At 52.1% G+C, this 25664-nt stretch overlaps 1 protein-coding gene across 2 annotated transcripts; it reads right to left on the bottom strand.

The window, feature by feature from the left end:
• Positions 1 to 2630: 2630 nt before the first annotated feature.
• Positions 2631 to 19579, bottom strand: TYRO3 (TYRO3 protein tyrosine kinase). 2 transcript variants are annotated; one of them, XM_045823589.1, is made up of 19 exons: positions 19048 to 19579; positions 17143 to 17326; positions 16838 to 16938; positions 15915 to 16085; positions 14380 to 14466; positions 13490 to 13605; positions 11766 to 11943; positions 10957 to 11120; positions 10279 to 10423; positions 9801 to 9930; positions 9619 to 9719; positions 9249 to 9344; positions 8823 to 8903; positions 8270 to 8362; positions 7758 to 7879; positions 7030 to 7139; positions 6708 to 6867; positions 6356 to 6492; positions 2631 to 4101 (listed from the first exon to the last, which is right to left on the bottom strand). In XM_045823589.1, the coding sequence occupies exons 1-19, from the start codon at positions 19175 to 19177 to the stop codon at positions 3711 to 3713; spliced, it is 2697 nt and encodes an 898-aa protein (XP_045679545.1). In that variant the 5' UTR covers positions 19178 to 19579; the 3' UTR covers positions 2631 to 3710. The 2 variants fall into 2 exon arrangements, with proteins under 2 accessions (XP_045679545.1, XP_045679546.1); XM_045823590.1 differs by having other exon boundaries at positions 10975 to 11120; positions 19048 to 19576.
• Between the last annotated feature and the right edge of the window lie 6085 nt (positions 19580 to 25664).

The raw sequence follows: 25664 nt of genomic DNA, 5'->3' as shown, positions 1-25664 counted from the left end.
CTTTCCCCCTCTTTTTCCCTCCTTTCCTCTCTCTCTGAAAATAAATAAATAAAATCTTTAAAATACACACACCCGAGCTAGAAGACATAATAAAAAGGAAACAAAAACACTGTTCTACTCTTGTCTCTAATCTTTGACCCCCGTCAAAATTGCTGTGGTTAGACAATTCTAGAAAACAAATTGCTGAGTGAAAGAAGGTAACCAAATAATCCAACCTGTATGACTCCATTTATATGAACTTCAAAAGAGACCTACACTAATCATGATGTTAGAAGTGAGAACAGAAGCCACCTTTGGGGAGGAGGTAAACAGCAGCAGGACCCAAGGGTCAGGGCTGGTAATGTTGCTGGTTATATATAGATCTGAATGTGAACATTCTTTTTGTAAAAAACTTTTTTTAAGATTTTATTTATTCATTTTTAGATAGAGGGGAAGAGAAGGAGAAAGAGAGGGAGAGAAGCATCCGTGTGTGGTTACCTCTTGAGCACCCCGTACTGGGGACCTGGCCTGCAACCCAGGCATGTGTCCTGACTGGGATTCGAACTGGCCATCCTTTGGTTCACAACCCATGCTTAATTTTTTTTTTTAATTTATTGATTCTACAGAGAGACAGGAATGGAAAAGAGCAAGAGAGGGAGAGAAACATCAATTTATTGTTCCACTTATTTATGCATTCATTGTTTGATTCTTATATGTGTGACTGGGGATCAAACCTACATCCTTGGCACATTGAGACAATGCTCTAACCAACTGAGCTACCCAGCCTGAGCTATTTGTAAGAATTCCTAAGGACTATACACTTCTGATTGGTGTACTTTTTCTATGTCTTATACTTTAATAAAAAGGTCTTTAAAAGTTCCACTATTATCTCCTCCCTCAAACCCCTTGACCAGGCCTGGTTTGGGGAGGAGCAAGGTTCGTGAGGAAAAGATACTAAGCTAGCAGATTATCTACCCCAATTTAATTACTGGTAGATAACTCCCACACACTCATGTCAGAACTTCTGTGCATTTCAAAAGGTGCCTACTATTGACAGCATTCACCCCAAAGATGACATGATCACAATAGAGCTTCAGCGTGCTCTCCAGAGCTGTGGGAGGAGCGAGCAGACTCTACTCTCTAACTGAGTGGGTTTGGAGCCTGAAGCTACCACTCATCAGCTACAATATATAATCTTGGGCCAGTTACACTGCATTTCTTGTATCCCCACTTTATAGGAATGCTCTATGTATTAAATGAGATGGTATATATGAAGTGCTAGGCACAGGGCCTGGCATGTTAGACCACTAATGGACAATTATTTGAGTAAAGATCTCAGTCAGTAACCCCCAAACACTGCCTCACAGGTAATCATCACCTGCAGTTAAGCAGGAATATTCTGAAAGCCACTTCCCTGGAAGTAAATTCAGGTGTCGTAATCCCTGTGGGAACCAGAATCTGGAGTGTCAGCAACAGGTTTTTCAGGATATACGCTATGCTTTCAGAAGCACCTGCCTCATTCTATTCCCCTGAGCCAGCAGTGTAACACCTGTGCCTGCCCGGTTTCCCCACAGCTCTCCGCTGAGCTGGGCCTGTTTCTCACGCCTCTGCTGCATGTTCCCAGGACCTTGCTCTAAAAGCTTCTAAACTAAAATTTTCAGATGGAGATATTTGGAAGCAAACTTCATGCTTTTATTTCTAATCCTCAGGAGGCTCATCATTCTCTTTGCCCACTTTTTCCTAGTTTCCCTGGGCTCCAGCCAACAGCATAAAGGTGAGGACAAGGTCTCACACCCAATGACAGAAAGAGGAGATAGCCAAAGCAGGCTCTTTGTCCTTGTTCCAAGATGAAGAACTTTTTCAAAACATTTGTATTTTCTTTTCTTTTCTTTTCAAGATTTTATTTATTTATTTTTAGAGAGAGAAAGGGAGGGAGAGGGAGAAAAACAGCAACGTGTGGTTGCCTCTCAAGCCCCCATCCAGGGACTTGGCCCACAACTCAAGCACGTGCCCTGGCTGCGAATCCAACTCGTGACCCTTTGGTTCACAGGCCAGCACTCAATCCACTGAGCCACACCAGCTGGGGAAAAAAAATCTGTATTTTCAAAAGGTGGTTAGTTCTAGGTGGTAGACATAGAAGGGGGAGAAACATGGACTTGTTGCTCCATCCATTAATGTACTAATTGGTTGCTCTGGCGTGTGCTGACCAGGGATTGAACCTGCAAGCTTGGCGTATTGGAACGACACTCTAACCAATTGAGCTACCCAGCCAGGGTGGTATTTAGCATTTTTAAATAGTTCATTTTTTATTGTATTGTTTCCATTACCATTTATCCCCCTTATCCTCTCCACCCACCGCCCTCCCCATCCCGGGTATTTAGTACTTTTTAAATGACCTGCATTTTCCCAATTATCTACAATGACTATCTATTTAATACCAGATTCTTTGGTATCTTCTCTAATTACAAAAGCAGTTTGTGCTCAATGCAAAACAACTTTGAAAGCACAAAGGAAACAAAGCTTCCTTAATCACATGTAAAGGTAACAGCTGTTAACATTTTGGCATATGTCTTTCCAGACTTTTCTCTATGTAGAAATACTTCATTTTGGGGATCTGGAAAAAAAAAGTAAACATTTAAGAGACAAAGCCATAGGTTTTTAGTCTTCAATTTTATTTCTGTTTTTAAACAGCATCTAAGGGTTTGGAAATGTCCCTAACAGCAAGGGCCCACCCCATGTGCTCCCCCAGCCAGGGTTGGGGTCCAGGCTCCAGTTAACTCCCCCTCACCAGCCATCAGGCCTGTTTTCCCTACATCTCCAGAGACCTGGGACAGAAGAGGGTGTCCAGTTAGAGGGAATGCTGGGACTAAGAGATGCTGCATGGAAGGACTGGGCTCAGACACAGCTGCCTTTGTTAGTCGTAGGATATTTCAGGATTTGGTAGCATGCTTAGACACACTATAAGAGGGCGTGAAGAGGGGCTCCTGGTCTCCTCTCTTGCCTCACTCACTGCTGGGCAAGCCCTACAGCACCCCTTCTTGCCAGGCTCAGGGCACTGCCCTTACAAATAGGGCAAGTGGCAGCCTGTAGTAATCCAGCATGCCTCGCTGTGACCTGGTCAGCTGCACTTTACTCCTGGCCTAGGCAGGGCTGGTAATCAGGAAGGTGACAACAATTCAGACCTGAGAATGTCCCACTGCCTCCTATCACAGGGCTTAGGTCCTGACTGTACCAACTCTCACCTAAAGGGGAATAATGCAAGGGCATCTCTTTGTGAGGAGGGACAAACCTGGGCAATTAAACCCTAAGCGTGGGCACAGACCTGGGGTTTACAGAAACACCTCAATGCATGCACTGAAGCAGCTCGGTAGCTCAGCCAGGAGAGTAAGGGCCCACAGGGCTAGATGTACTCTCCTCCAACTCCTTTCCACACCCATGGTAACCATGGAAACATAACCACCCCCTCCTGCCAGCTGCCTGGGTTTAGACAACCAGGCCTGGCCCACCTCCATGCAGCCGAGGCCCGAACTGAGGAGACCAGGCTGGCCACAGAGTGGCTGCAGGAAGAACTGGGATTGGGAGACTTGGTCAGTCCAGGCTTCCAGCACAGCTTGGGAAGACTACCACAGGAGCCTCCACGCCCTGCTGCCTGGGCTGGTGGGGTCAGATGGGGCTGGGTCAGCCAGCAGAGCTAGCCACGTGGCCCCAGATGCCCTCTCTCTGCCTGTGGACTAACAGCTACTGTGGGGCAGTAGTCCTTGCTGCAGCAGCAGTAGCCTCTGGGGCTCGTTGTGGGGGCTTTCTGGCTGCTGCTCCTCCTGCCTGGGCCGCTCAGCTAGACCTCCAGGGCTGAGGATGTACCGATAGTCACTGGGGGTGCCCCCCACTGCCCCCATGCCACTGCCATCCTCAGCCCCGCCAGGAGCCTGGTCCCCACCGGGCAGCTCCAGGCTATGTCCCTCAGCAGGCTCCTCGGCTCTCTCCAGGTTGATGTATAAGGGGTCCTGGCTGCTGGACAGCACGGACAGGTGGCCCAGAATGTTTTCCAGCTCCATTCGCAGGCATGTGAAGCTTGGGCGCTGCTTGGGGTCGGCGCTCCAGCACTGGTACATGAGCTCATACCTGAGGCAGACAGAAGAGTGAGGGGTGGTAGTGAGGAGCCAGAAGAAAGGGGAGGGACAGTCGTTTCCACAAAAGCAGAAGGCCCTTAATCATACAAACCCAGGATTTAAAAAAAAATCTTTTTAAAAATTGTACTTATTTGTTTTTAGAGAGAGGGGAAGGAAGAGAGGGAGAGAAACAGCGATGCGTCAATGTGAGAGATAAATGGATGGATTGCCTCTCACACACCCCTAGCTGGGGACCTGGCCGGCAATCCAGGCCTGTGCCCTGACTGGGAATCAAAGTGGCAATCTTTCGGTTCGCAGGCTGGTACTCAACACACTGAGCTGCCCTAGCCACGGCCAAAACCTGGATTTAAAATTTTTTTAATTTAACACATTTGTGTACAGGGCTTACCATCATGTATCAGGGACTCTTCTCACAACACCCCTCTGAAATAAGAGGTCCCCACTTTACCAATGTGGGAACTGAAGCGCAGAGAGGTTAAAAACCTTGGCTAAGGTCACACAGGTAAAAAGTGATGAAGCTGCAATTGGAAGCCAGGTGGGCTGGGCCCAGAGTCCCCCCTATTCTTCTTGGGAGGAAGTACTAGCAGTGTCTGTCTGTCAGAACAGCCTGGAATGCAGACTTTGACATCCTCCCTATGTCCTAAATCCCCAGCTCCTCAGGCAGTCTTAAATCCTCTTTGTTCACCAGCACCTTTGAGATATGAAGAGAGCTTCCAGCCCTCTTCCCCTGGCAGGAACACTTTCGAAACACAGTTTTAGGAGCCTTACGGATTCCCTGAGGTTCTACCCTGCTCCTAAGGCATGCCTCAGGCTGAGGAAGGAAAAAAGAACTGACGGGAAGGGGCCGAGACCAGATTAGTCAAAGACAGCAAAGGCCTGACTCTCTTCCCTGTGCCTACAAAAAAACCTCCCAACACTCGCCACACACCAGCAGCCCTCCTGACAGGGGCCCCCAATGGTGGGGGAGCTGTGCCAGACACCGAGTGGGCCGTGGGAATGGTCTGGGGCCAAGGGTCCGTGGCCAGGCTGGGACACATTCTCAAGGCTGTGCTGGGAGCCAACTGGCGCCTGTCCACCAGGCTGCCTGGTGGGAGGCCAGCGTCCGCCCACCCTCTATTGACAACACTAGCTCCAGCCCAGGAGATTGAGCCAGGGGCTGGTCCCCACTGCCCAGCAGACTCGCTGCAGCTCGAGGCTTAGGCAGGCTGCAGCCCAGCCTCCTGCCCCTGCCAGGCCCTGGGCTCTGCTGAATGAATGGGCGGGGTAGCCTGGTCCGTGACTCCGATTTGTCTCTTACCTACAGTCCAGGCTCAGGGCACTTTGAACCCCTGCCCTAGAGAAAGAGGACCCCACCATTCAGGCTCAGCCTTCCGCTACCTGTCCACACTCCCGGACCGCTGGAGGTCCAGTTCCACCACAAGAGAGGTAATCCTCCTCTAATCCTATGAGTAAAAGACTATTATGTATCATCCCCATTTCGCAGAGGAGGAACTGGGATTAAAGAGGTTAAGTAACATGACCAATGTCACACAGCTATTAAGTGAATAAGTTGGGGTTTGAACCTTGATCCCTGTCATTGTAGAATATGTGCCTCCTACCCCTGACACCCTCTGTGATTTGTCTGTTCTAGTGTTATTCCCTCACCCCACGCAAGCCAGAGTGTTCCTGGGCCCCCAGAGGACCTTTTCACTTGTACCAGCAGGACAGAGTCCCTCCACCCCACTAAGAGGCCAAGACAAGGAAGGAACCTAACCTCCCATCCCCCACACCCCTCCCTGTCAGGCAAGGAATGTGGTGGAGCAGCAGTTGTTTCCTTGTCGCCCTGCCCCCAGGTGCAGCCCTCTGGCAGAGGGAGGGTACGTTCCGCTTGCCTCAGGGGTCTCAGACTTGGGGGGGGCAGGGGGAGGGAGGGAGAAGTGGCAGGGAAACCTGCACCTGCTGCTGCTCAGCCCCGTAACCTCTGCCCTCTGGGTTCCTGGTTCTCCCTGGAAACTGGAGAAAACAGTGACAGGAAAAGGCTGGAGTAAGAAATATGAGAGAGGAAGGGAGGAAGAAAGAAAACAAGGAGGTGGTAGGTGAAGAAGTTTGGGGTGAAGGTCAGTCTTCCCTCTAATGAACATCAAGGACATTTTTTTTTAAAAGGGTCTACTCGAGGTTCTGACTGGCCCGGCAGCTGGCCCGGTGTCAGTCGTCCGCAGAAACCCAAATTCCTGTTTCCTCCCGTAACCCCCTTCCTGGGCACTCACACATCCTCCATACAGTCCGGAGGCTGTTTCAGGCGGTTCCCGCCGATGAGGTAGTTGTAAATCTCAGCATTCTCGATGCCAGCATATGGCGTCTGCCCACGAGTCATGATCTCCCACATGGTCACCCCGAAAGCCCACTGCAACCGAGTCGAGACGAGAAGGTGTCACTAGGCTTCCTGAGCCACACAGAGCCCCTGTGGCAAGCACATCTTGGGGTTCAGGGGCCTCGTACAAGGCCGCTGAGGCCCAGAGCGCTGACCTGGCTGGGCCCTTGAGGATCCCACAGGCCCACCTGCACACCAGTCCACACCACTTGCATTACCACGAAGCCTCACTGTGCCACCACACTCACCACATCACTGTGCACAGTGTACAGGTTGTCGGCCAGGCTCTCCAGGGCCAGCCACTTGACAGGCAACTTGGAGGCACAGCCCTGACGATAGTAGTCCCCGCTGTAGATCTTCCGGGAAAGCCCAAAGTCGGCCACGCACACAGTCATGTCTTCTGCCAGCCTAGGAGGAGTATTGAAGGATGGGGTCTTGCTGGCAGCCTGACTAGGTTCCTGAGCTGTCCCCTCACCTAGCAGATACTGCCCTGGGCGAGAGCTGACAATTAGCTAGGTCCTCCAGGCACTAGCCACTCCCTCCCAGTCCAGGCCTCCAGAATTCACATACATGCAATTCCGAGCAGCCAGGTCTCGGTGGATGAAGTTCCGGGAGCTCAGGTACTCCATGCCGCAGGCAATGTCCACCATGAACCGAATCAGGGTCTGCAGGGGCAGGTTCTGGTGGGCAGACAGAGCAAGCTCAGCCTGGATCTGTCTACCCAGCCAGGGCGGTGCAAATGGGGTTCCTCAGCCAGAAAGCCTAAAGACTGTCCTTGGAATCACTGAAAGGAAAGAAGTAGAGGGGCTCCCCAAAGCAAGGAAGCTTTGACAAATCTTCCAGAGCGCCCCAAGTGATTCCCCCAACTGGGGATTCCACGGGCCTCTTCTCCAAGAAAGGGTCCTTGACCAGCCTAAAATTCCCAGCAAGCATAAATAATCAAACTTGACGAATACTATACGATTTCCCTCATATGTGGAATCTAATGAACAAACTGAACAAACAAGCAAAATAGTGACAGACTCACAGAGAACAGGCTGACAGCTCTGGGGTGGGGCACTTAGGAGGTGGAGGGATCAAGCAAAAAGGAGAAAGGACTCATGGACATGGACAATAGCGTAGTGATTGCAGCAGGAGAGAGTAAAAGGGAGATAAATTATAATGGAAAAAAAAAAAAAGTCAAATTCAAGGCCTGCCTTCTCCCAGCCAGTTCAATTGGACCTCTCTATCCAGACAACCTCTCTCCCAGGGTCTCCGTCCCTTTCCTACTCCTGGCCACCCCCACCCCCAGCACTCACAAAGGGGTTCTCCCCAATCCGGGAGGCAAGCAGAAAGGCGTGCAGGTCCCCGTGCTTCATGAAGGGCAGGATGACCATGGGGATGGGGAGACGGCCTTTGGCCCTGCTCCGGAGGCTGACCCCTGGGAACAAGGGAGAGTCAGGAGCGGGTCACAGAGAGGTCAAAGAGTGGCTCAGGTGTCAGCATGAGCCCCCGCCTCTACTACCTCTTTCCCCAGAAATTCCACACAGGCCTAGTGACCACCCAGGATGGACTGTGGCTACCCCCAGATCTCTGGAGCATCCTCTCTGTCCCCTCCTCCTCCTTCACGTGCAGACTTTCAGTACAGGGCCTGCAAACTACACTCCTTACCTGGAGTCTGAGCAGATTTCAGCCAGGACCTCCTAGCTGTTTTGCCATCTGCTTGCTTATCAGGTAAGGCCAAACCTCACTCCCTCAGGCTGCCCTCCCACCTTTGGGGAGCACAGTTCTAGCCTTATTTTGTGTCTGCCTCCCCTAAGAAGGGGCTCACCCACAAGCTTGGCCACATGTGGGTGGTCGAACTCCTTCATGCAGGCCGCTTCCCTGAGGAACTCTTCAATGTCGCTCGAGGCAATGATGTCAGCTGAGGGAGAACGATGGGAGGGAGGGAATGAGGAAGATGTGTCCCTAGTTCTGACCCGAGAGACTCTTAAGGGTTGTCTTTCAGATATCCTGGGCTTCCCAGGGGGCCCAGGAGACAGTCTGGCCATGGGCAGGAGAAACCCTGACACGGCCCTGGTGCTCTCTAAGAATTTCTCTACTCGCTGATGCCTTCCCTTTGGACAGCCCAGCAGCTGGACCAACCGCAGCTTTCATCACTATGCGTGAGCCCAGAGGACAGTCTCCGCTGCCGGCAGACAGCAAAGGCTGGGGCATGAATGTGTGTGGGCTCATGCCTGTGAGTTAGTCACGTGGTATCCCAGTTAGTGCTGACTAACTCTCCTCGGAAAGCCCAGGGGCCCAGCAGTGCCTGCTTTAGGATCAGTCGCCCCTTTAATCCTCCCAAGCGATGCCCTACTCCCCATCTGCTACTCTCCACTCACCTTTCAGCATCTTCACAGCCACTTTCACAAATGAGCCGTCCTCCTGCTTCAACTGGGCCTCCCGCACTGAACCAAACTCTCCTACAAACCAGTCCAAATGTGGTCAGGAGTCCCCTCACCCTCTTGTTCTCCCCTCCCAGCCCTCCCAGGTGACCCTCCATAGGGACACAAACGCATTAGCCCCTGGGGCCACTGGTGGAGGCTCCCTCATCCACGGCCAAAGCGCAGCATGCTGGGAGTAACTCCTCAGCAGTGCTTCCTGTCCCCAGCTGTCATTTCCCCAAAGACCCCAAACTCGGGAGTTTGCAAGCACTTCCTCTTTATGGGAGCTGACCCAAATCCCCACCCTCAAAGGGATGGGAGCAACCACACACACCCAGACACAGCAAACTCCACCCACACCAACCCCTGCACAGCCCCGCACACCTTTGCCCAGCATGCGGCCCAGGGTGAACTGCTGCTCTGGGATGAGCACATCCTCCAGTTTGTCCTTCAGTTCATCACTGATGCCCAGGCTGTCCACTGGTGGGGAGGGGCGGAGAAAGGAGAGGGACTCTGGTTCCTAACCCCAACCCCAGCCTGCCTCCTCCACCCCAGACTCCAGCCACGGAGCAGAGACGAGGTTAGGTTGGCTCTCCCACAGCTAGAATGGTGACCTCCACAAGGTAATGTCTGTGTCTTTTCCATACTGTGTGCTTGGCACTCATCATATTGGTCAAATTAATGAATTAGTAAAAGGAACATAGATGGGGTGCAAGGTACCCCATGCTGCCCACATAGATTCCCCACCACTCACACGTGGCCTCAATGCGTTCAGGCCTTTCCCGATTGAAGGACCGGGCTGCCCGGAAGTGAACGGCTGGCTCTCCTCGGGCCATGACACTGTCGAAGGCTTGCCTAAGGGAAAAGCCAGTACGCAGGGTCAGCCCCAGGCCTTCAGTCACCCTCTGGCTCTGCCTCTGTGTCCCTACCCCTTACCCGAAGCGAGTCTCCTTCCGCCTCTTTCGAAGCAGGATGAGAGCCAGGGCAGCGGCCGTCACCAGGGCTGTCAGCACGCCCAGGACCACAGGCACCCAGGACGTGCGGCTGTGGGGAGGGCCCTGCTGGCCTGTGGGAGACAGGGGCGTGAGGCAGGCTAATGCCGAGGGGTCCCTTTAGAGCTTTCCAATGATGGCCATCTGGCCTGGTCAAGAGACTCAAGCCAATTAAGGTCCCAAGTAGAAAGAGGCTCCACACGAAGTCCTGAGAGCCCCTACCCTGTCAGTGACGTGCTCTGGCAGTTGGGACATGAGGCACAACCAGAGAATGAGATGCAGTATAAGTACTGGCCCTGGCCTCAACTGTTTGACCCCAAGTCCTTGGGCCTGTTGAGAGGTAAGGTGCTGCCAGCCTCCTCCCACCAGTCTAGGGCGCCCTTGAAAGCCCTCATCCTGTCCCCTCCCTCTACTGGCCTCACCTGCGTGGTCATGAGATGGGACCACCAACGGCTGACTCCAGGGCCCACAGCCAACTGCATTGGAGACGCACACGCTCACGATCAGGTCCTTCTGGGGATCCCAGACTGTCAGGTTGGCCCAGGTGCCCTCCACTATCAGTTCACCCTGCAGCCAAGAAAAGCCCCATCTCACACTGAATCTGAGGAAAAGGCCTCCAGCTGGGGCCTGAAGGCAGAAAAAGGTCTAGCTAGGAACATGGGAGCCTAGAGGCACTGGGCTCAGAGGTTGCAGGAACAAGACCTGCTGGGAGTGATCACATTCCTGCTCCGGGCTGCAGAGGCCCCTCGGGAACACAAACAAGGCTCAGTCCCAGGAATGCAGCAGTGGGGGATGGGAGGGAACTGGCCTGAGGATAATAAGGCCTTATCTGTGCCCTTCCCCAGGCTGTGCAGAAATGTGCTTCCTGCTTTACAATTGAAGTAGCCAATGGATGCAATCCTAACAGCAAACATAATCCAATAAGAAGTGTGGCCTGCAGGGGAAGGTGGGAGAAGTAGGCTCCCTGGGGTGGTGGGAGGCCCAGCCCACCAAGGCTCACCCCACCCACAACCATTCTGAAGCCAGCTAGCAGGCTTTAGAGCCCTGAAGGGTGGTGACACAAGGACACTCAAAACCTGCAGGCTTTGGTCTTCCCTTACCTGGGTTCCTTCCCTTACCTGGGTTCCGTTGTCTTGAACCCAGGACAGTTTATAGGGTCCCAGGGGGCTTTCGGAAGGGCCCTCAGGGATCACTTCTTCCCACTCCAGGATGAGGCCTGAGTCTGTGCGGATGGCATGGAGGTTCTGGGGAGCACTGGCTGGGGCTGCACCCAAAGAGAGAAGGTTGCTAAGAGCCCCGCCCTTCTCACCACCACTATCCCAGGCAGGCCTCTGGAGCCAACTCCCAAGAACTAAACAGCCCAGAGAGCAATGGGTAGGGGAAAGCTGGCCTCCCAGTCCTGACTGCTCTCGCCCTTGTCCTGAGGAGGAGGGCTGAGCAGTGGCAGCACCCCTGCTATGCAGAGTATTCTCTTAATGGCCTTGGTGACTGCCTCAGCCACATCCTTCACTACTCCCGTCACAGTCCTGTCAACCCCCTTGCAATCGCTAGAGAACTCAAACGAGTTCCCGCCATGAGGTCTTTGCACTCACTGTGCCCTCTTTCTGCAGTGATACCCACCAAACATGGCTCCTTCTTATCAATCAGACCTAACCCTGGGGCACTCTCCTTATCTGACCTTACTCTGCTCATTTGTACCACTTACCAGACTAGAGCTGCGGGGTATGAGGGCGTGGGGTTAGGATTTATCTAGTTCAGAAGTAGGCTCTAAGTCATCAGTAAGTGTTTGCCAAATGGTGCATCAGCTCCCTCTGATAGTTCCTCTCCCAGTCAACTGAGCTCAGAACTGGAGCACAGACGGCCCCTCCCTTGCTCCAGCCTTATAGCCACTCTGCTGAGAGTGCCTTACCCAGACCCTTTGTTCGAAAGGGCACCCAGTCAGCATACGGAGAAGGCCCCAAGGCATTGGCACAGCGCACCCTCAGGCTATAGTTGGTGGCAGGTGCCAGGTCCCGGAGAAGGCAGGTAAAAGGTGGCACAGGGACCACGACAGCCAAGACCTCCCAGCCTCCTGGGGCCTGCGTCACCTACAGAGAATCAGAAAACTAATGATGTAGAGACAGAAGATGGGATAGACATTGGGGGGGGGGCCCTTGAGCAAATGCCCTCTCTAAGCCTATCAGCTATCACAATCCACCGCTTCCCACCAACCCTCCCCCTTTACTTTACTAGGAAGAGCAGGTCATTCTAGGCAAAGGCAGCAGCTCCACACCTTTACAAATGCTGCTGCCTTTGCCTAGAATGACCTGCTCTTCCTAGTAAAGTCCAGCTCACCCTTTAACACTCAATACAAATACCACTTTCTCTGTAAAGGCCTTTCTCAACTACTCCTGACAAAATTCATGCCCCTTTGTGCTTGGCACATGACTTGGGCACAGTCGTGGCCACTTACTGTGACTGTACGCCAGCCGGGTCAGAGTCTCAGAGCTTCTCCAGGGCAGAGTCACTGGGAGCCTGGGGGCACCATGAACCGGGCCTTCACCCCCCATTTGGGGAGCCCAAGGCAACAGTACAAGTGGAGACCCATGCCCCATATAGCTAAATATTTAAATGTTATAAATCAACTAACAAAGCTGTTAAATAAAATACCAGAATATTTTCTATGTTAATGTACCGACAGACAAAGCTTCAAAACAACCTGGAAGGTTTGCCTTTATAATCCTCCAACTCTTTGGACGCCCAGGCCAGAACGTGGCATCAGGATCTGCACCGTGAGGGCTGTCACGTGCACAGGGTGGAAATACTGCCCAACACCCCCCCCACCCACAAACAGCTGCCCTTTGGACACAGGCGTACATTCCATACCCCCCCAGGAATGGATCAGGGAAAAGGCCCACCAGGCCCAGAAGCAGACTTAGCACAAGACAAGGAACCCTGAGCATCTCAGGTACGGTGGGGTGTGGTGGCTGGGGGAGGGAGGGGCTGTCCTCACCATCTGGGTGGGCATGCCCCGCTTGCCCTGGGACAAGGGTGTGGGGGTGCAGGCAAAGGAGGGCCAGAGTGGGGTTGTCTGAATGGTGCAGGGCAGAGCTAGGGCCTCTCTTGCCTGGGGGAACTGTCTAGAACAGTTTCCAAGGTGCTCATTACACATCTTTTGATTAAACATCTGAAAATAAATAGGCCTGTGTCACCTCTCATTTTTAGTATCACGTTATCCAGGTTTTCACTCTCTGGGGCCGAGAACTCCTAGTGCCTTTGTTCCCTCTGGCATGAGCAAGGGGCGAGGCATGAGAGTGCAGGTATCAGATAAATCAAAGGTTTGGGTTTTCATCAGCATAAGACAAACCCTTCCAGACATCCCAAGTTTGCTCTAGTGATTTGCTTTCCAGTCTGAAGAATGCATGGGTTTCAGCCAATCTGCATAGTCGCTTTGGTTACCAGAGCACCCTACGATAAGAGGCAGCAGCCTGGACAGTTCTCGGTAAGGTAATGACACCCGAATACACCTGGAGACAAGCCTCATGGGTGAGTCTAGTGCTACCCAATACAATACCACTGGCCACAAAGTGCCACTGAAGCAGCCAGAGTGAACATGGCCAGAAGGGTGGAGCCCGCCCCACCCTCTCAGTTTACCTGGACTGTGCAGGACTGGAGCACAGCTCGGCCGTCAGCACCAGGTGTCCAGGCCACGCTGGCATTGCTGCTGGAGAGCTTTGTCACCGTGATGTTGAAGGGGGCTGCAGGCAGTGCTGTGGGTAGGAACTCAGAGTCAGCGCCCCAGAGTTCGGTGCCCAGGACATGAGAGGAGGGGACAGAAGTCATCAGAGTCAAGCCTCGAGTCCCTCCCTAGGGTCTGCCCCCCACAAACTGAAGATGGCTACTCAGCACTCCCGGAACCACAGCACTATACAAGCCATGCAGCCAGCAGGAGGCAGGTGCTCACACCCAGGAGAGTGCCCAGGCTGTGGGGAGGGGCTACCTCTCCCTGAACCAGGGGCCCTGTCTGACCAAGGAAAAGGATGACAGTGGGTGGGTGTGGGGGGCAGGCAGTACCTCAGCCTTGGGAGAGGTAGCCCCTGCAGTCACAGCCCATTCTCCACAAGCTGGATCTCCCCCACTTTCCTCCCTCTGTGCACACACAGCCCTTTGGGTTCCTCTAGCATCCTGCCAGGCTGTTTTCCCCTCCCCCACTCCCTCCACAGGGGCTGGCAGAAGCAAGGTTGGGCCTGAGCCTTGACCATCTCCCGCTGGCACTCTCTCTCTCCTCCTCCCTCCCTCCCAAGGGCTCTGCTTCATGATGGGAAATCTGCTGTGACGTCAAGTTTCTATTCTCATCTCAGCCTCCGCAGGGTCTCAGGTGCTCCCACTAGGAATGGAGCTATGCCAATTAACCCCTCATCCCTCAGATCCCAGCAGGGCTGAGAAGAGCTGAAATACCCAACGATTCTGCCTTTCTCCACTGCTGGACAGCTCGCCAAGAATGCCCCTGCCTCACCTATCCTCTCTCCCCACAGTTCTCCTACCTTGAAGATGTACAGTAGCTGGGCGAGAAGAGGCCAGGCCTTTCAGGTTGTGAGCTTCACAGGAGAACACAGTGCTCCGGGTCACCCCTGGGGCAGGAAAACTTCGATCAGCCCCCACCCCACCCCCATGCAGCAACTCCCACTCAGTCTGGAACTTAATATCCCAGAAGTCCCTCCAGCCAAAGAGGCTACATAGCCGAGTACGGCAGAACGAACAGGGACTTTGGAGTCTAACGGGCCTGGGTATAAATCCAAAAGCTGGGGTTCTGCCTTCTCATCTCCCAAATGGGGGGGGGGGGGTTGTTGAGCACCAAATATGTCAAGTGCATGGCACACAGTAAGCCCCTGAGAGATGCAGTACCACCCTCCCACTTTAATCCCATCCCCCAAATACAGCGCAAAACTGCCTCCCTCTTCTAGTCACTCCTTTATTGCACACTCCAGAGCCCTTGTCCGTCTGCTCCGTGCCATGGCATTGCTGTGTCTGCAGATTCTTTGCTTTGCAACAGTTCTTGGCTCCCTATGCATGTGTCTTGTCTCTAATTCCTTGGGGGCTGGACAGATGGCTGCTAGTTCTTTTGTATTCCTTCCATCCCCCGTGGTGCCTAGCACAGTGTGGCGTGTGGAGTAGGTGTTCAGTGAGTGCTTATTATCAGGCTGGCTGCCTAAGGGTCCCAACCACGCACATCTGGAGAGAGCGAAACCCAAGCTCCCTTCTGATCTGCTCCAACCCAGCACCTCCTGAATAGGTCCTGCCCTTGTTTCCAACAGGTCCTGCCGTCCACCTCTTCTCAAGATCCACACCACTAGGGAACTTGGTAGGTCAGAGCCCGTCCCTCTCACCGGCCAGTCCCTGAGACCAACCTCAAACAACAATCTTTTTTTGGCCAGTTCAAGCCTCCACCAGAAACATTAACTTTGTTTCACAAATACGTTGAGCCCCTCAACCACGTGAGATATATGCCCTAGGATCTTGGGGTCCAGGCAGGAGCGCAGGTGCAACTGCTTTTGGTCTAACTGTGCGGAGGTATGCAGAGTTGTTTAGGAAAACAACGCAGGGGCCGCTAGGAGAGGAGGCCCTGTATTTTTGTGCTGTCCTCCCCTCCCCGTTTTCCTTCCCTCTACGTTTCAGCCTGAGACGCTCATCTTCTAGGCAAGTCTGCCAGACACTCCTCCTAGCTCTGCGTGGGCTGGTTCCTGGCTCCTTCCCTCGGGAGAAGTGGGGGTGGAGGAGGAATGGGTGCCCCTGAACCTACCCAATGCACCTCCAGCGCCAGCTGTACACAGCCTGCACTATCGTGAACCAGGGAAAGAGGCTCCAGCATCCTCCTTAGGCACACACAGCAGGATCAGCATTAATCTGCCCACCCGACCAGCCTAGCACACCTGACTAATGAGCTAAGCAATGGTGCAGCGCACGTACCCAGGCATCAGGGTTTGCTCCGGACACTCACAACAGCAAACAGTAATTTAAACAGATCTGAACTCTGCCAGCCTCACCACCCCTGCTCACAGTCCCTCCTAAGCTTGCTCACCTGTTACATTTAAAACAGAAGGAGAGGGAGCAGGTCCCCCAACCTTCGTGTGTTCTCTCCACCAGATAATGGTAACAGGTTCAGGGGGACCCACGGCCTCACAAGACAGTTGGAAAGGGGCATTGGGTGGTACCGCCAGATCTTTCGGCTGCACAGTGAAAAATGGCACACCTAGGGAGAAAAGGGGCATGGGGAATGAGACTTGCCACCTCTCAGCTTCCAGCTGCCCAACCCGCAAGTTTGCTACCATCTGAAGCTCTCTCTGCATAAGGTCTCACGGGCCCTTGTGACTGGGTCAACTGCAGAACAGCACCTGGCTTGACAGAAGAGCTCTTCTTTGCCCCCCTTAGGAATATCCTCTATGCTGTCCCTTTGGGCAAGGCAGACTGTCCCTTCCCAGACCTGCTCTGATAGCCCTTCTCTGAGCAAGGAGCAAGAGATGGGTCAGAGGGTGGGGAGCTGGGGGAAGGGCAAAAAGGGAGAAGTGGGCGGGAGCTTGAGCAGAGTTCTGTTGGCAGGACCCAGATCCAGTTGAGAGCCCTTTGTTACTTTCTTAGTCACTTTGTTTTCCTGGGCTGAACAGCTCTGAGCTCTCACAGCTGCAGAGTCCGTTGTCCCCTCCCCCACTTCTACCCCTCCTGGCCTGGCCATTTGGCAAAACAGGGTCCAGCCCAAATGGGTGTTTGAGGCTTGCTGTTCAGACAACTGAAAACGACTTGCATCCCATAAGTTGTGAGTCCTAGTTGCACCCTTGGTTCTCAAATACCCAGACTCCAGCGGGTACAGTCTTCCGATGTCGGGGTGGGCCTGGAGCCTGGTACAATCAGGCTCCAGAAGGCACTGAGCCAGCTTTCCTCCATTGAGCTTTCTTTTCCAGAGGTGTAGTCACCAGCGATAGCCAACATGCCCATGTTCCTCCTCACCTTCTACTGTGAGCGACATTGGCGGGGAAGTCTTGGTGGCACCCCCGTCCTCCACCTGGCACCAGTACTGGCCTGCATCAGAGCGTTCCGCTGACTTCAGGCTGTGGAAACATGGCACCAGGCTCACCTCCCAGGGTTATGGGAGGTAGCTCTGCTGGGCAGACTCAATGGGTTCAGCCTGCCCAACTTCTGGAAGTTTCCACAGGTTGCCAAATAAAGAACCACAGACCTCTGGGCTTCCGCACTGCTTCCAGCTCCCTATGTCCCCAGGCTGGCATCCCACACCTTCCCCCACAGTGCTGCACCTGAGGAAGCCGATCCAGTGCTGCTCGCTGATTGAGATGTACACCTGATCCAGGCCCTGGACCACAGCCCCATCCTTCATCCACTGTATGTCAGGATCCTCCATCCCCTCCAGACTGCAGTTGAGACTCACTGGCTGCCCCTGAGACACTGTCAGCTTCGCCGGGGCCCCCATGAACTTCAGGCCTGTGAGGTGGGAAGGAGAATGTGTCAGCCAGCTTGAGAGGTCCCCGGTCTCTGGAAATAGCCCCTATCCTCTTCTGGAATCTAGCTTCTGTGTCAGAGGGCTCATTCTCAGCCAATGGCCAAGGAAGCAGAGGCAAGACAATGTGGAAGGGCTGTGGGTAGGGGTAAAGACTGACTCTCCAGGCACCATTTCTGCCACTGCCAACTTTCCCCCAGTGCTAAGGAAGAGACCTCTGCCCCATACCTCCCTGTTGGGCAAAGTTAAGTTCAGGCCCAAAAGGCAAAAAGAAGGCAAACCAAGCTGAAAGAGTGAGGTGTTCTTATACACCTGGGGCAGGTACTGCCCAGGGAAAGGCTGCTGTACCCAGCCAGTGCAGCAGGCAGCCAGTTCTCCACCCAAGGTGTGAGCCCAGGCCTGCGCCACTGCTGGCAATCCCCTGCACCCCACCTAGGCAAAAGAAAGGAGGCTAGGGAAGGAAGGAGGGGGTGCTCCCCTGAAGCGCAGAACATATGGCTGCAAAACCACGTCAGATCAAACACATGGCAGCCTTCCTGGCAGCTGCCTGCTCTATTAATACCTGAATGTGTGCAGTGGTGGGTGCTAGGAAGGTAGGAGGTGGAAGGGAGAGGGGGGGCCCTGAATAGGGAGCACAAGCCCCCTGAGCTACTGTCATACCAAACAGAAGCCACCCTCTGAACACTACCCTCTACAGACAGACAGACACACACACACACACACACACACACACACACACCCCTCCTGGTCTCCTCTGAACTATCCACATCTCTGAAATCCAGTTCTGCTTCTTCCTACTCTTTGCTGTGTGACTCTATAGTCAAATCCTGGACTCTCTGATCCTGAGACACACGCCTTTCAAATTGTAAATACTTTTCACTGTTTCCTTTCCCTTCCCTGAGAGTCGGCAGGGAGTGCTGTCTCAAGAGAAGGTGGCAGCTCTGTGCCGGCTGCTCGGCCTGTGTTTCTCCTTACTCCCTTCAGCCGGTCAGGATCAGTCACAGGGCAAGGAGGGAGAGGCTCACCCTCCATACACACCCAGCAGTCTCGGGTGCGGAGAGTAAACTTGAGGAACCAGGGTGCTGCACGGAGCACTGCTGTGACTGGCAAATCGCCCCGTCGCTATGTGGGAACACAAGGCTAACCCCCACAAAGACTCGCGACCTCTCACCCTCTCCAACACGCCAGGCTTCGGGAAGCTCAGCGGGCACAGAAACCAGAGTCTGCCCAGACGTTTTCCGTGAACCGGCACCTTCATAGCCCCTGTGCCTAAATGGTGTCTCTTGGGTGCTCAGCCCCAGCCCCAGTGATTTCAGAGAAAGACCACAGTGCGTGGCGTGGGCAGAATGGGGGTCCCCAGGACTGGAAGGGGAGAGCAAACAACTAGGAATACAGAGGTGAGAAAATCCAGTCCCAAACACCCCCGCTGACCATTCAGCACACTGCCCCACTCCTTTCCTTTCCACCCCACCAGAAGAGCCCCAGACGAGAGAAAGTTGGGGGTGGGGGCCCCGAGATCCGACTGCGAACACACCGCTACTGCCCCTCCCCCAGTCCCCAAACCTCGGCCTTCCAGCTTTGGCCCCCCCACCCAAATCTCCTGCCCGTCCAGGCCCGGGGTTCGCCGGGCTGCGATGCCTGACTCCGACGCGGCCGCGCCCCTCCGCAGCCCCTGCTTCGCGCCGCCTCCCGGGCTAGCTCTTACCTTCGGCCACCGGCTCCGGGAGCAGAAGAGTGGCCAGACCCGCCAGCAGCAGTAGCTGCAGCGGCGGCGGCGGCGGCGGCCGCGGGAGCGGCGGGAGCCCCGACCGCCCCATGCTCCGCCTCAGCGCCATCGGCGGCGACGCCGCACCATGCCGGGCCCGGCCGGCGAGTGACCGGGAGGGAGTGAGGAGGGAGAGGGAAATAAGGAGGAGGAAGGGGAGAGGAGGGCTGAGGGAGGCGGGGGCGGGAGCCGGCCGGGGGCGGTGCTGGGCCCGCGCCTCCGAGACCCGCGCCCGCAGAGAGTAGCGGCGGCCGCCGTCAGCGGCGCGGGGTCCCCGGGGCCGCTCCTGGGCCACCGCACTCCTTCCACAGCCGCCGCCGCCGCTGATTCACGTTCTTCTCGGAGCCGCCGCCTCCTCCCTACTCCTCCCGCCCGCAGCCCGAGCTCGTACCGCCCCCCCGCGGGGCCCCGGGCGGCTTGCTCCGAGCGCCAACCTGGCGGTTGTCAGACTCGTCTCTGGCTTCTGGCCGATCACCACCCTGGCCAGCACCCCCTGCCCCAGCTACTTCAATGCCGAACCCGAAGATCTGAGTGGGTCCCTGGATGGCACCTCAGCCACGCCCCTCCTTTCCCAAATACACTCCAGAATCTTTTCAAACCCAGCACTCCTGATCCTTCCCTCAAACCCTTGCGAGAAGCCTCTACCACACACCAACTTTTGCCCACATTCTGATCCTGAAAACCCAGCACCGGCTTCTCAGGATATAAAGCATCTCAATGTCCTAGACACTTCCAACCATCGGGACCCCCGAAATTGTGATTCAGGGCTCCCCCCACAGGATCTACTAGCACTTCTTCATGTCTCTTTCCTGAGACTTTCACCCAAATTCCCCAACTGGTGCTCCATTCCCCACCCCTTCATTTCCAAGATCTTGGGCCTTAAGCCTTGAGTTTTCCAAGCTCTTCTGGTAACCCTCGGGTTTTATTTGCTAGGCTAAAGTCCAGTGACCATATCTTCGGGGGGTTATCATTCTTCCTAGTTGCTTCCTCAGCTTCTACCTCCCACTCCGCAGGACCTGGTATGAAGGTTTCCTCTATTACTTCAGTATCTAATAAAACATTAATTATTAGTAGAGCACCTTGCACACTGTAAATAAATAAGCAGATGCCTGTTAAATAATTTCCTCAGAGCTTGGCCTGTCACACAACCAGTAATCACTGGGGTGGATGCTCCCACGGACATCCTGTCAGGCAGATGCTGAGCTGGTTCCAAATCCAGGTGTTCCCTTCCCCTTGCCCTAGCCTCTGTCTACCTGGGCCTTGGAGCTTACTCCAGATGGGCCTTTCCAGAACTCCTGGGTGGGAAGGAGGAACAAGCCACTGCTCAGTCCCACAGCCTCATTGGATCTTTCCAGGGATTCACCTTCATTGCAGCGGGAACCTGCCTCTTTCTCCACTTGGCCGTATCAGTGCTTGTTTATTAATTACGCTAACAATAACAGCAACAGCAGTGCTGGAGGCAGCCTCAGACCCAGCTGGGGGCGCCCCCAGGCGGCAACACAGGGAGAGACTCCGGAAGCGGAAGCAGAAGCGCTGTCTGATGGCAGGGGCCCAGCCTTCAGGTTAGCCTTGGGCACTGTGGATTAGCTCCAGGACCGTTTCCTAAAGAAAAAAAAAAAAATTGCTCCTTTCCAGAATCCACAGCTTCTGAATTTGGGTTGAGTCGGATCAGACCAGGCAGACAACAGTCTGGGGTTGAAACCGGATTTGCAAGGGCCCTACTGCGGCGATGTGGCTGCTGTAGCCCTGCACTTGATTGAGCACTTGTCACTTCTCAAGGCTCTCTCCCTGACCTGTCCTCTCTAGAGGGCACTTCCAGTTTACAGTGGAAGGAAGCATCCTCCTATTGACAATGGAAGGAACCCTCCTAGAGAATGTTAAAGCCAGAGCCCAAACCCAGCCTTCCACTTCCTTTACTCTCCTCATTCCCTCCCAGTCATTTCCTGAACTCTGACCAGGAATGCCAGCCCAAGGAACATCCTTTGCCACCCGTCAAAACAGGCATCTCAGACATGCCATGGATGCCACTTCATTCTCTATTCAGAACCTCCAAACCTCCTGCCTCATCTGCAGACCTGAGACACATCACTGTCCCCTGTCCTCAGCACACTGTTCATGTGGGGCCTGAAGCCCTGAGTTTCTGCTTCCTCTACCCCCTCTTCGGAATCCTTCTCAATTCTTTTTTTTTTTTTTAAAGATTTTATTTATTTATTTATTTATTTATTTATTTAGAGAGGGGAGAGGAAGGAAAATAGAGGGAGAGAAATATCAATGTGTGGTTGCCTCTCACGTGGCCCCCACTGGGGACTTGACCCACAACCCAGGCATGTGCACTGACTGGGAAACGAACTGGCGACCCTTTGGTTTGCAGCCTGTGCTCAGTCCACTGAGCCACACCAGCCAGGACTCAATTCTTAGTATTTGTACTTGCAGGGCACTTGCCTTCCTGAGCACTCACAACCCATTTTTCTTACCTATCTCTCTCTCTCTCTCTCTGCATGGTATAGGAACATACTTTTAAGGGTATTCAAGCAGGTGTGATTTTGTGGGAGAGGTGTGTAGGTGGGTGAGAGGGTGTGCATTGTGATATATGAGGGAGGGTGTGCATTTGTGCAAACTCTAAATGTGACTGACGCTTTGTGGGTGGATAAGGAGAAAATTGTGTGTGTGCATGTGTGTGTGTGTGCGCCTGCGTGAGCACGCCTGGAGGAGGTTGGCGGCCTATGCAAATACATGCCTGCAAAAATCTCCCTTCCTTTTATAAATGCATTGCTTGGAAGGGAACTAATCAAATCAACAGGAAATGTATTTGACCTAATGGAAGATCAGCTGTCCCAGGAACTCCTGTGCTCAGAACAAAACAGGAGCCAGCTATGATCTATCCCTGGGGAGTAAGGGGCTGCAGGAGAGAGAAAGGACCATAGCAGTCCTTCATGGATGGAGCTAGGCTGAGCCCTGGCATTTCACTACATAGGTGAATTTGGTATCTTCCCACTCTCTGCCTTGTATGACCCAGGACTGCCCAAGGAGGCCAACGATCCAGAGAAAACAAAGACAAACCTGGAGATAAAAACCATCTACCCACAGGAAGCAGCTACTTCACCATTTTCAGAGTTTGGACCTCCTCTCCCTGCCTTCCCACCCCCACTCAACCCTGGGTTGGAGGTAGGGAGACCGAGAGGGATCCAAGGTGAGCCATGGAGTCCTGGCAGTCTCCCCAGCCCTGTGACCAAGTCCCTGTTCTTTCCCAACCACTGGTTAAAGAGGAGAGAGTTGGGAAGTCTCTGTTAAGAAATGACGCAGGCCACAGACTGTTCTGTTCCTCAATCGCCTTAGAGAAGGCAGGGAATCTATGCCTGTGGGGCTTGGAGGAAAACCACCCACAGGTACAATTCCAGGGGCACTGGGGACTGTTGCTGTGCCTGCCAAACACCCCTTGCCTGAAATTCCTAAGCCAAAAACAATGCGACTCCATGTCCAGCCAAAGATGAAGCAGAAAGGTAAATTCCTAGGAGAAATTACACTTTGATTTATAGTCACAGGGAGCTTTCACATGATCGGATTTTTCCCAAAAGCAGATTTAGGAAGTAGAAAGACAACAGGAAGTTTGAGGTTTCTGTACAGGCAGATGAGTCCAAGCATGTGGAAGAAAAAAAAAATTTGTCCTTTTCAAAATTTCACTTAGGAATGGCAGAGTTTCATCTGGAAAGGAGGAGTTCCATGTGTGAGTGTAAGTGTGGGTATGTCTGAATGCCCTGCGTCAGGCTATCTGTATTTCTCTTTTTGATTTGATTATCTTTAAATGAGGATTTTCTGGATTTCTCTCTCTCTCTTTCTCTCTTTTTTTTTTTAGAGGGAGAGAAGCGTCAGTGTGTGAGAGATACGTCAATTGGTTGTTTCTCAAATGCCCCCAACAGGGGACCTGGTCCACAACCCAGGCATGTGTCCTGACTGGGAGTTGAACTGGTGACCTTTAGGTTTGTAGCCTGGGGCTCAATCCACTGAGCCACACCAGCCATGGCTGGATCTATTTTTATATTAAAAAATGTATTATGGAATATTTTAAACATACACAGAAATAGAGAGAATAGTGTAATAATGAATCCCAAATATACCCATCACTCTGTATTATCTTAGTCAACTGTCCTATTATTTTGTTGTTTTGCTGGAGCTTTTTTTTTTAAGATTTTATTTATTTACTTTTAGAGAGCATGGAAGGGAGGGAGAAAGAAAGGGAGAGAAACATTAACGTGTGAGAGATATGCTGATTGGTTGCGTTTCACTCTCGAAACGCAACCAGGACACCCCCCAGTTGGGGTCCTGATTAGGAACTGAACCAGCAACCTTTCAGTCCACAGGCTGGCACCCAATCCACTGAGCCACAGCAGCCAGGGCTGGAGTTTTTATTTTTTAAAAGACTTTATTTATTTATTTTTAGAGAGAGGGGAAGGGAAGGAGAAAGGGAGAGAAACATTGATGTGAGAGAGAAGCATGGATCAGTTGCACCCTAACCAGGAACCTGGCCTTGCACCCAGGCATGTGCTCTGACCAGGAATCTAGCCAGTGACCTTTTGGTTTACTGGACAATGCCCAACCCACTGAGCCGCATCAGTCAGGGCCTTTGCTGGAGTTTTTAAAAGCAAATCACAGCTGTATAATTATTTTCAGCTGTAAATATTACACTACATAGCTGTAACAGACTTTAAAAAAACTCACCCATATATAGATTCAAGTGGTTATATACAGAAATATTTATAGACATTGCATATATATATAACAGTATACACGTATGTTTCCTTTGTCAGCTGAGAATGGCAAAAAGCAAGACATCCCCATGGCAATGTGCGTATCTAGCACTCAAATCTTGCCTTCTAATACCATTTTCTAGTAAAAAGAACCAAGAGTCCTTGGAAAAATGGCTGATTCTAGGACTGGGGCAGGAAATATACAAGATGAGCCTGGAGCATCTTATAGTCCCAGAAAGTAAGAAAGTGCCCCAAAACAGAAACAAAAACCCGAACACACACAATGATGGCATATGTCAAAGGGTCAAATATCAGTATATGTTGGAATAAAAAACAAATAGGGATTGTAGATAAAGCTCCCACAAGGAAGAATTACAAATAATTTATGTAGATACTTCACTCAGAGAGATGGATCATAAATCCATCCTCATCTGGGGGCCGCACAAAGTGGCTGCTTTCTCAGAAAGGACAGGATGGAGCACCGTGAGGTAAAGGTAACTTTTGAGTTGGAGATCCGACAAACATTACCTCTGCCAGTTGAGTAAGGTTAACATAAACAATGGCAAGTCATGTTGATAGTAGCTACCCTTGTAAAATGGCATTTTAGCTCTGTGGTCTTCCTCCCCAAAACCCATAACCCAGTCTTGCCCCAGCAGGTGTGGCTCAGTGGATTGAGCATCAGCATGCAAACCAAAAGGTCCACTGGTTTGATTCCCAGTCAGGGCACATGCCTGGGTTGCAGGCCAGGTCCCCAGCAGGGGGCGTGCGAGATGCAACCACTTGATGTTTCCCACTCTTTCACTCTCCTTCCCATCTCTCTAAAAATAAATAAACAAAATATTTTTTAAAAGCCCATAAGCCCAATCTAATAATGAGAAAAACATCAGAAAAAACCCAAATGAGGGACATTCTAAAAATATCAGTACTACTTTAAACTGTCCAAGTCATCAAAAACCAAAGTCCACAAAACTGTCACAGCTGAGAGGAGCCTAAGGAGACTGACAACTAAATAATGTGGTTGGGGAAACAGAAAAAGGACATTAGGAAAAGTTGACAATATCTGAATAAAGTGTGGGCTTTAGTTAGTAATATATGTCAATATTGGTTCATTAATGCTGAAAAAAAAGTACCATATTAATGTTAGACATTAATAGCAGGGTAACTTATGTGTAGGATAAATGGAAACTATCTTTGCAATTTTTCTGTAAATCTAAAACTATTCTAAAATAAAGTTATTTTAAAAAACACATCCATACCCAATAAATTTTTAACAAATGCTTAATATCATATTGCACTCAGTTTGTATTTAGTTTTTCCCAGCAGTCTCAAAAAATTTTTACAGTAGGTTTATTTGAATCAGTATACAAACAAGGACCATATATTTAATAGATAATCTCTTTCTCACTTGGATATGAAATGTATAGAAGAAATTTGAATAGTTTTCCACAATCTGACCCTGACAGGTATAGTTCAGTGGATCAAGCACTGGCCTGAGAATTGAAAGATTGCAGTTTGATTCTAGGCCAGGACACATGCCTGGGGGTGAGCAAGGGGCAACTAATGAATGTTTTTCTCCCTTCCTTCCCCTTTTTCTAAAAATAAAATAAACAAAATCTTAAAAAGAGAGAGAGAGAGAACTTCCCACAATCTGGATTTGTTTAATTGTATCTTTGTGCTATCATTTAACACATTCCTCTCCTGCCCATATTTCCTGAAGTTTGATAGCTAGATCTAGATGCTTGGCTAGATTCAATTTTTGTCATGTAGCCTTCTGAAGAAGTGTTTTGTATTTACAACTGTATCACATCATGA

The sequence above is a fragment of the Phyllostomus hastatus genome, unplaced genomic scaffold (assembly GCF_019186645.2).
Source record: "Phyllostomus hastatus isolate PE091 unplaced genomic scaffold, TTU_PhHast_1.1 phas_scaffold_501, whole genome shotgun sequence".
Lineage (NCBI taxonomy): Eukaryota > Metazoa > Chordata > Mammalia > Chiroptera > Phyllostomidae > Phyllostomus > Phyllostomus hastatus.
The sequence above is the reverse complement of the archived record's forward strand: the minus strand, read 5'-3'. Positions and strand labels throughout refer to the sequence as shown.

What these genes read in the sequence shown, in the direction of transcription:
- TYRO3 (XM_045823589.1), bottom strand. Translation starts at nt 19,177, where the DNA reads ATGGCGCTGAGGCGGAGCATGGGGCGGTCGGGGCTCCCGCCGCTCCCG. An exon ending in GGATTGGGGAGAACCCCTTT is followed by an intron (nt 7,140 to 7,757) that starts GTGAGTGCTGGG and finishes TCTGCCCACCAG; the next exon opens with AACCTGCCCCTGCAGACCCT. An exon ending in CCGGACTGTATGGAGGATGT is followed by an intron (nt 4,102 to 6,355) that starts GTGAGTGCCCAG and finishes TGTCTGCCTCAG; the next exon opens with GTATGAGCTCATGTACCAGT.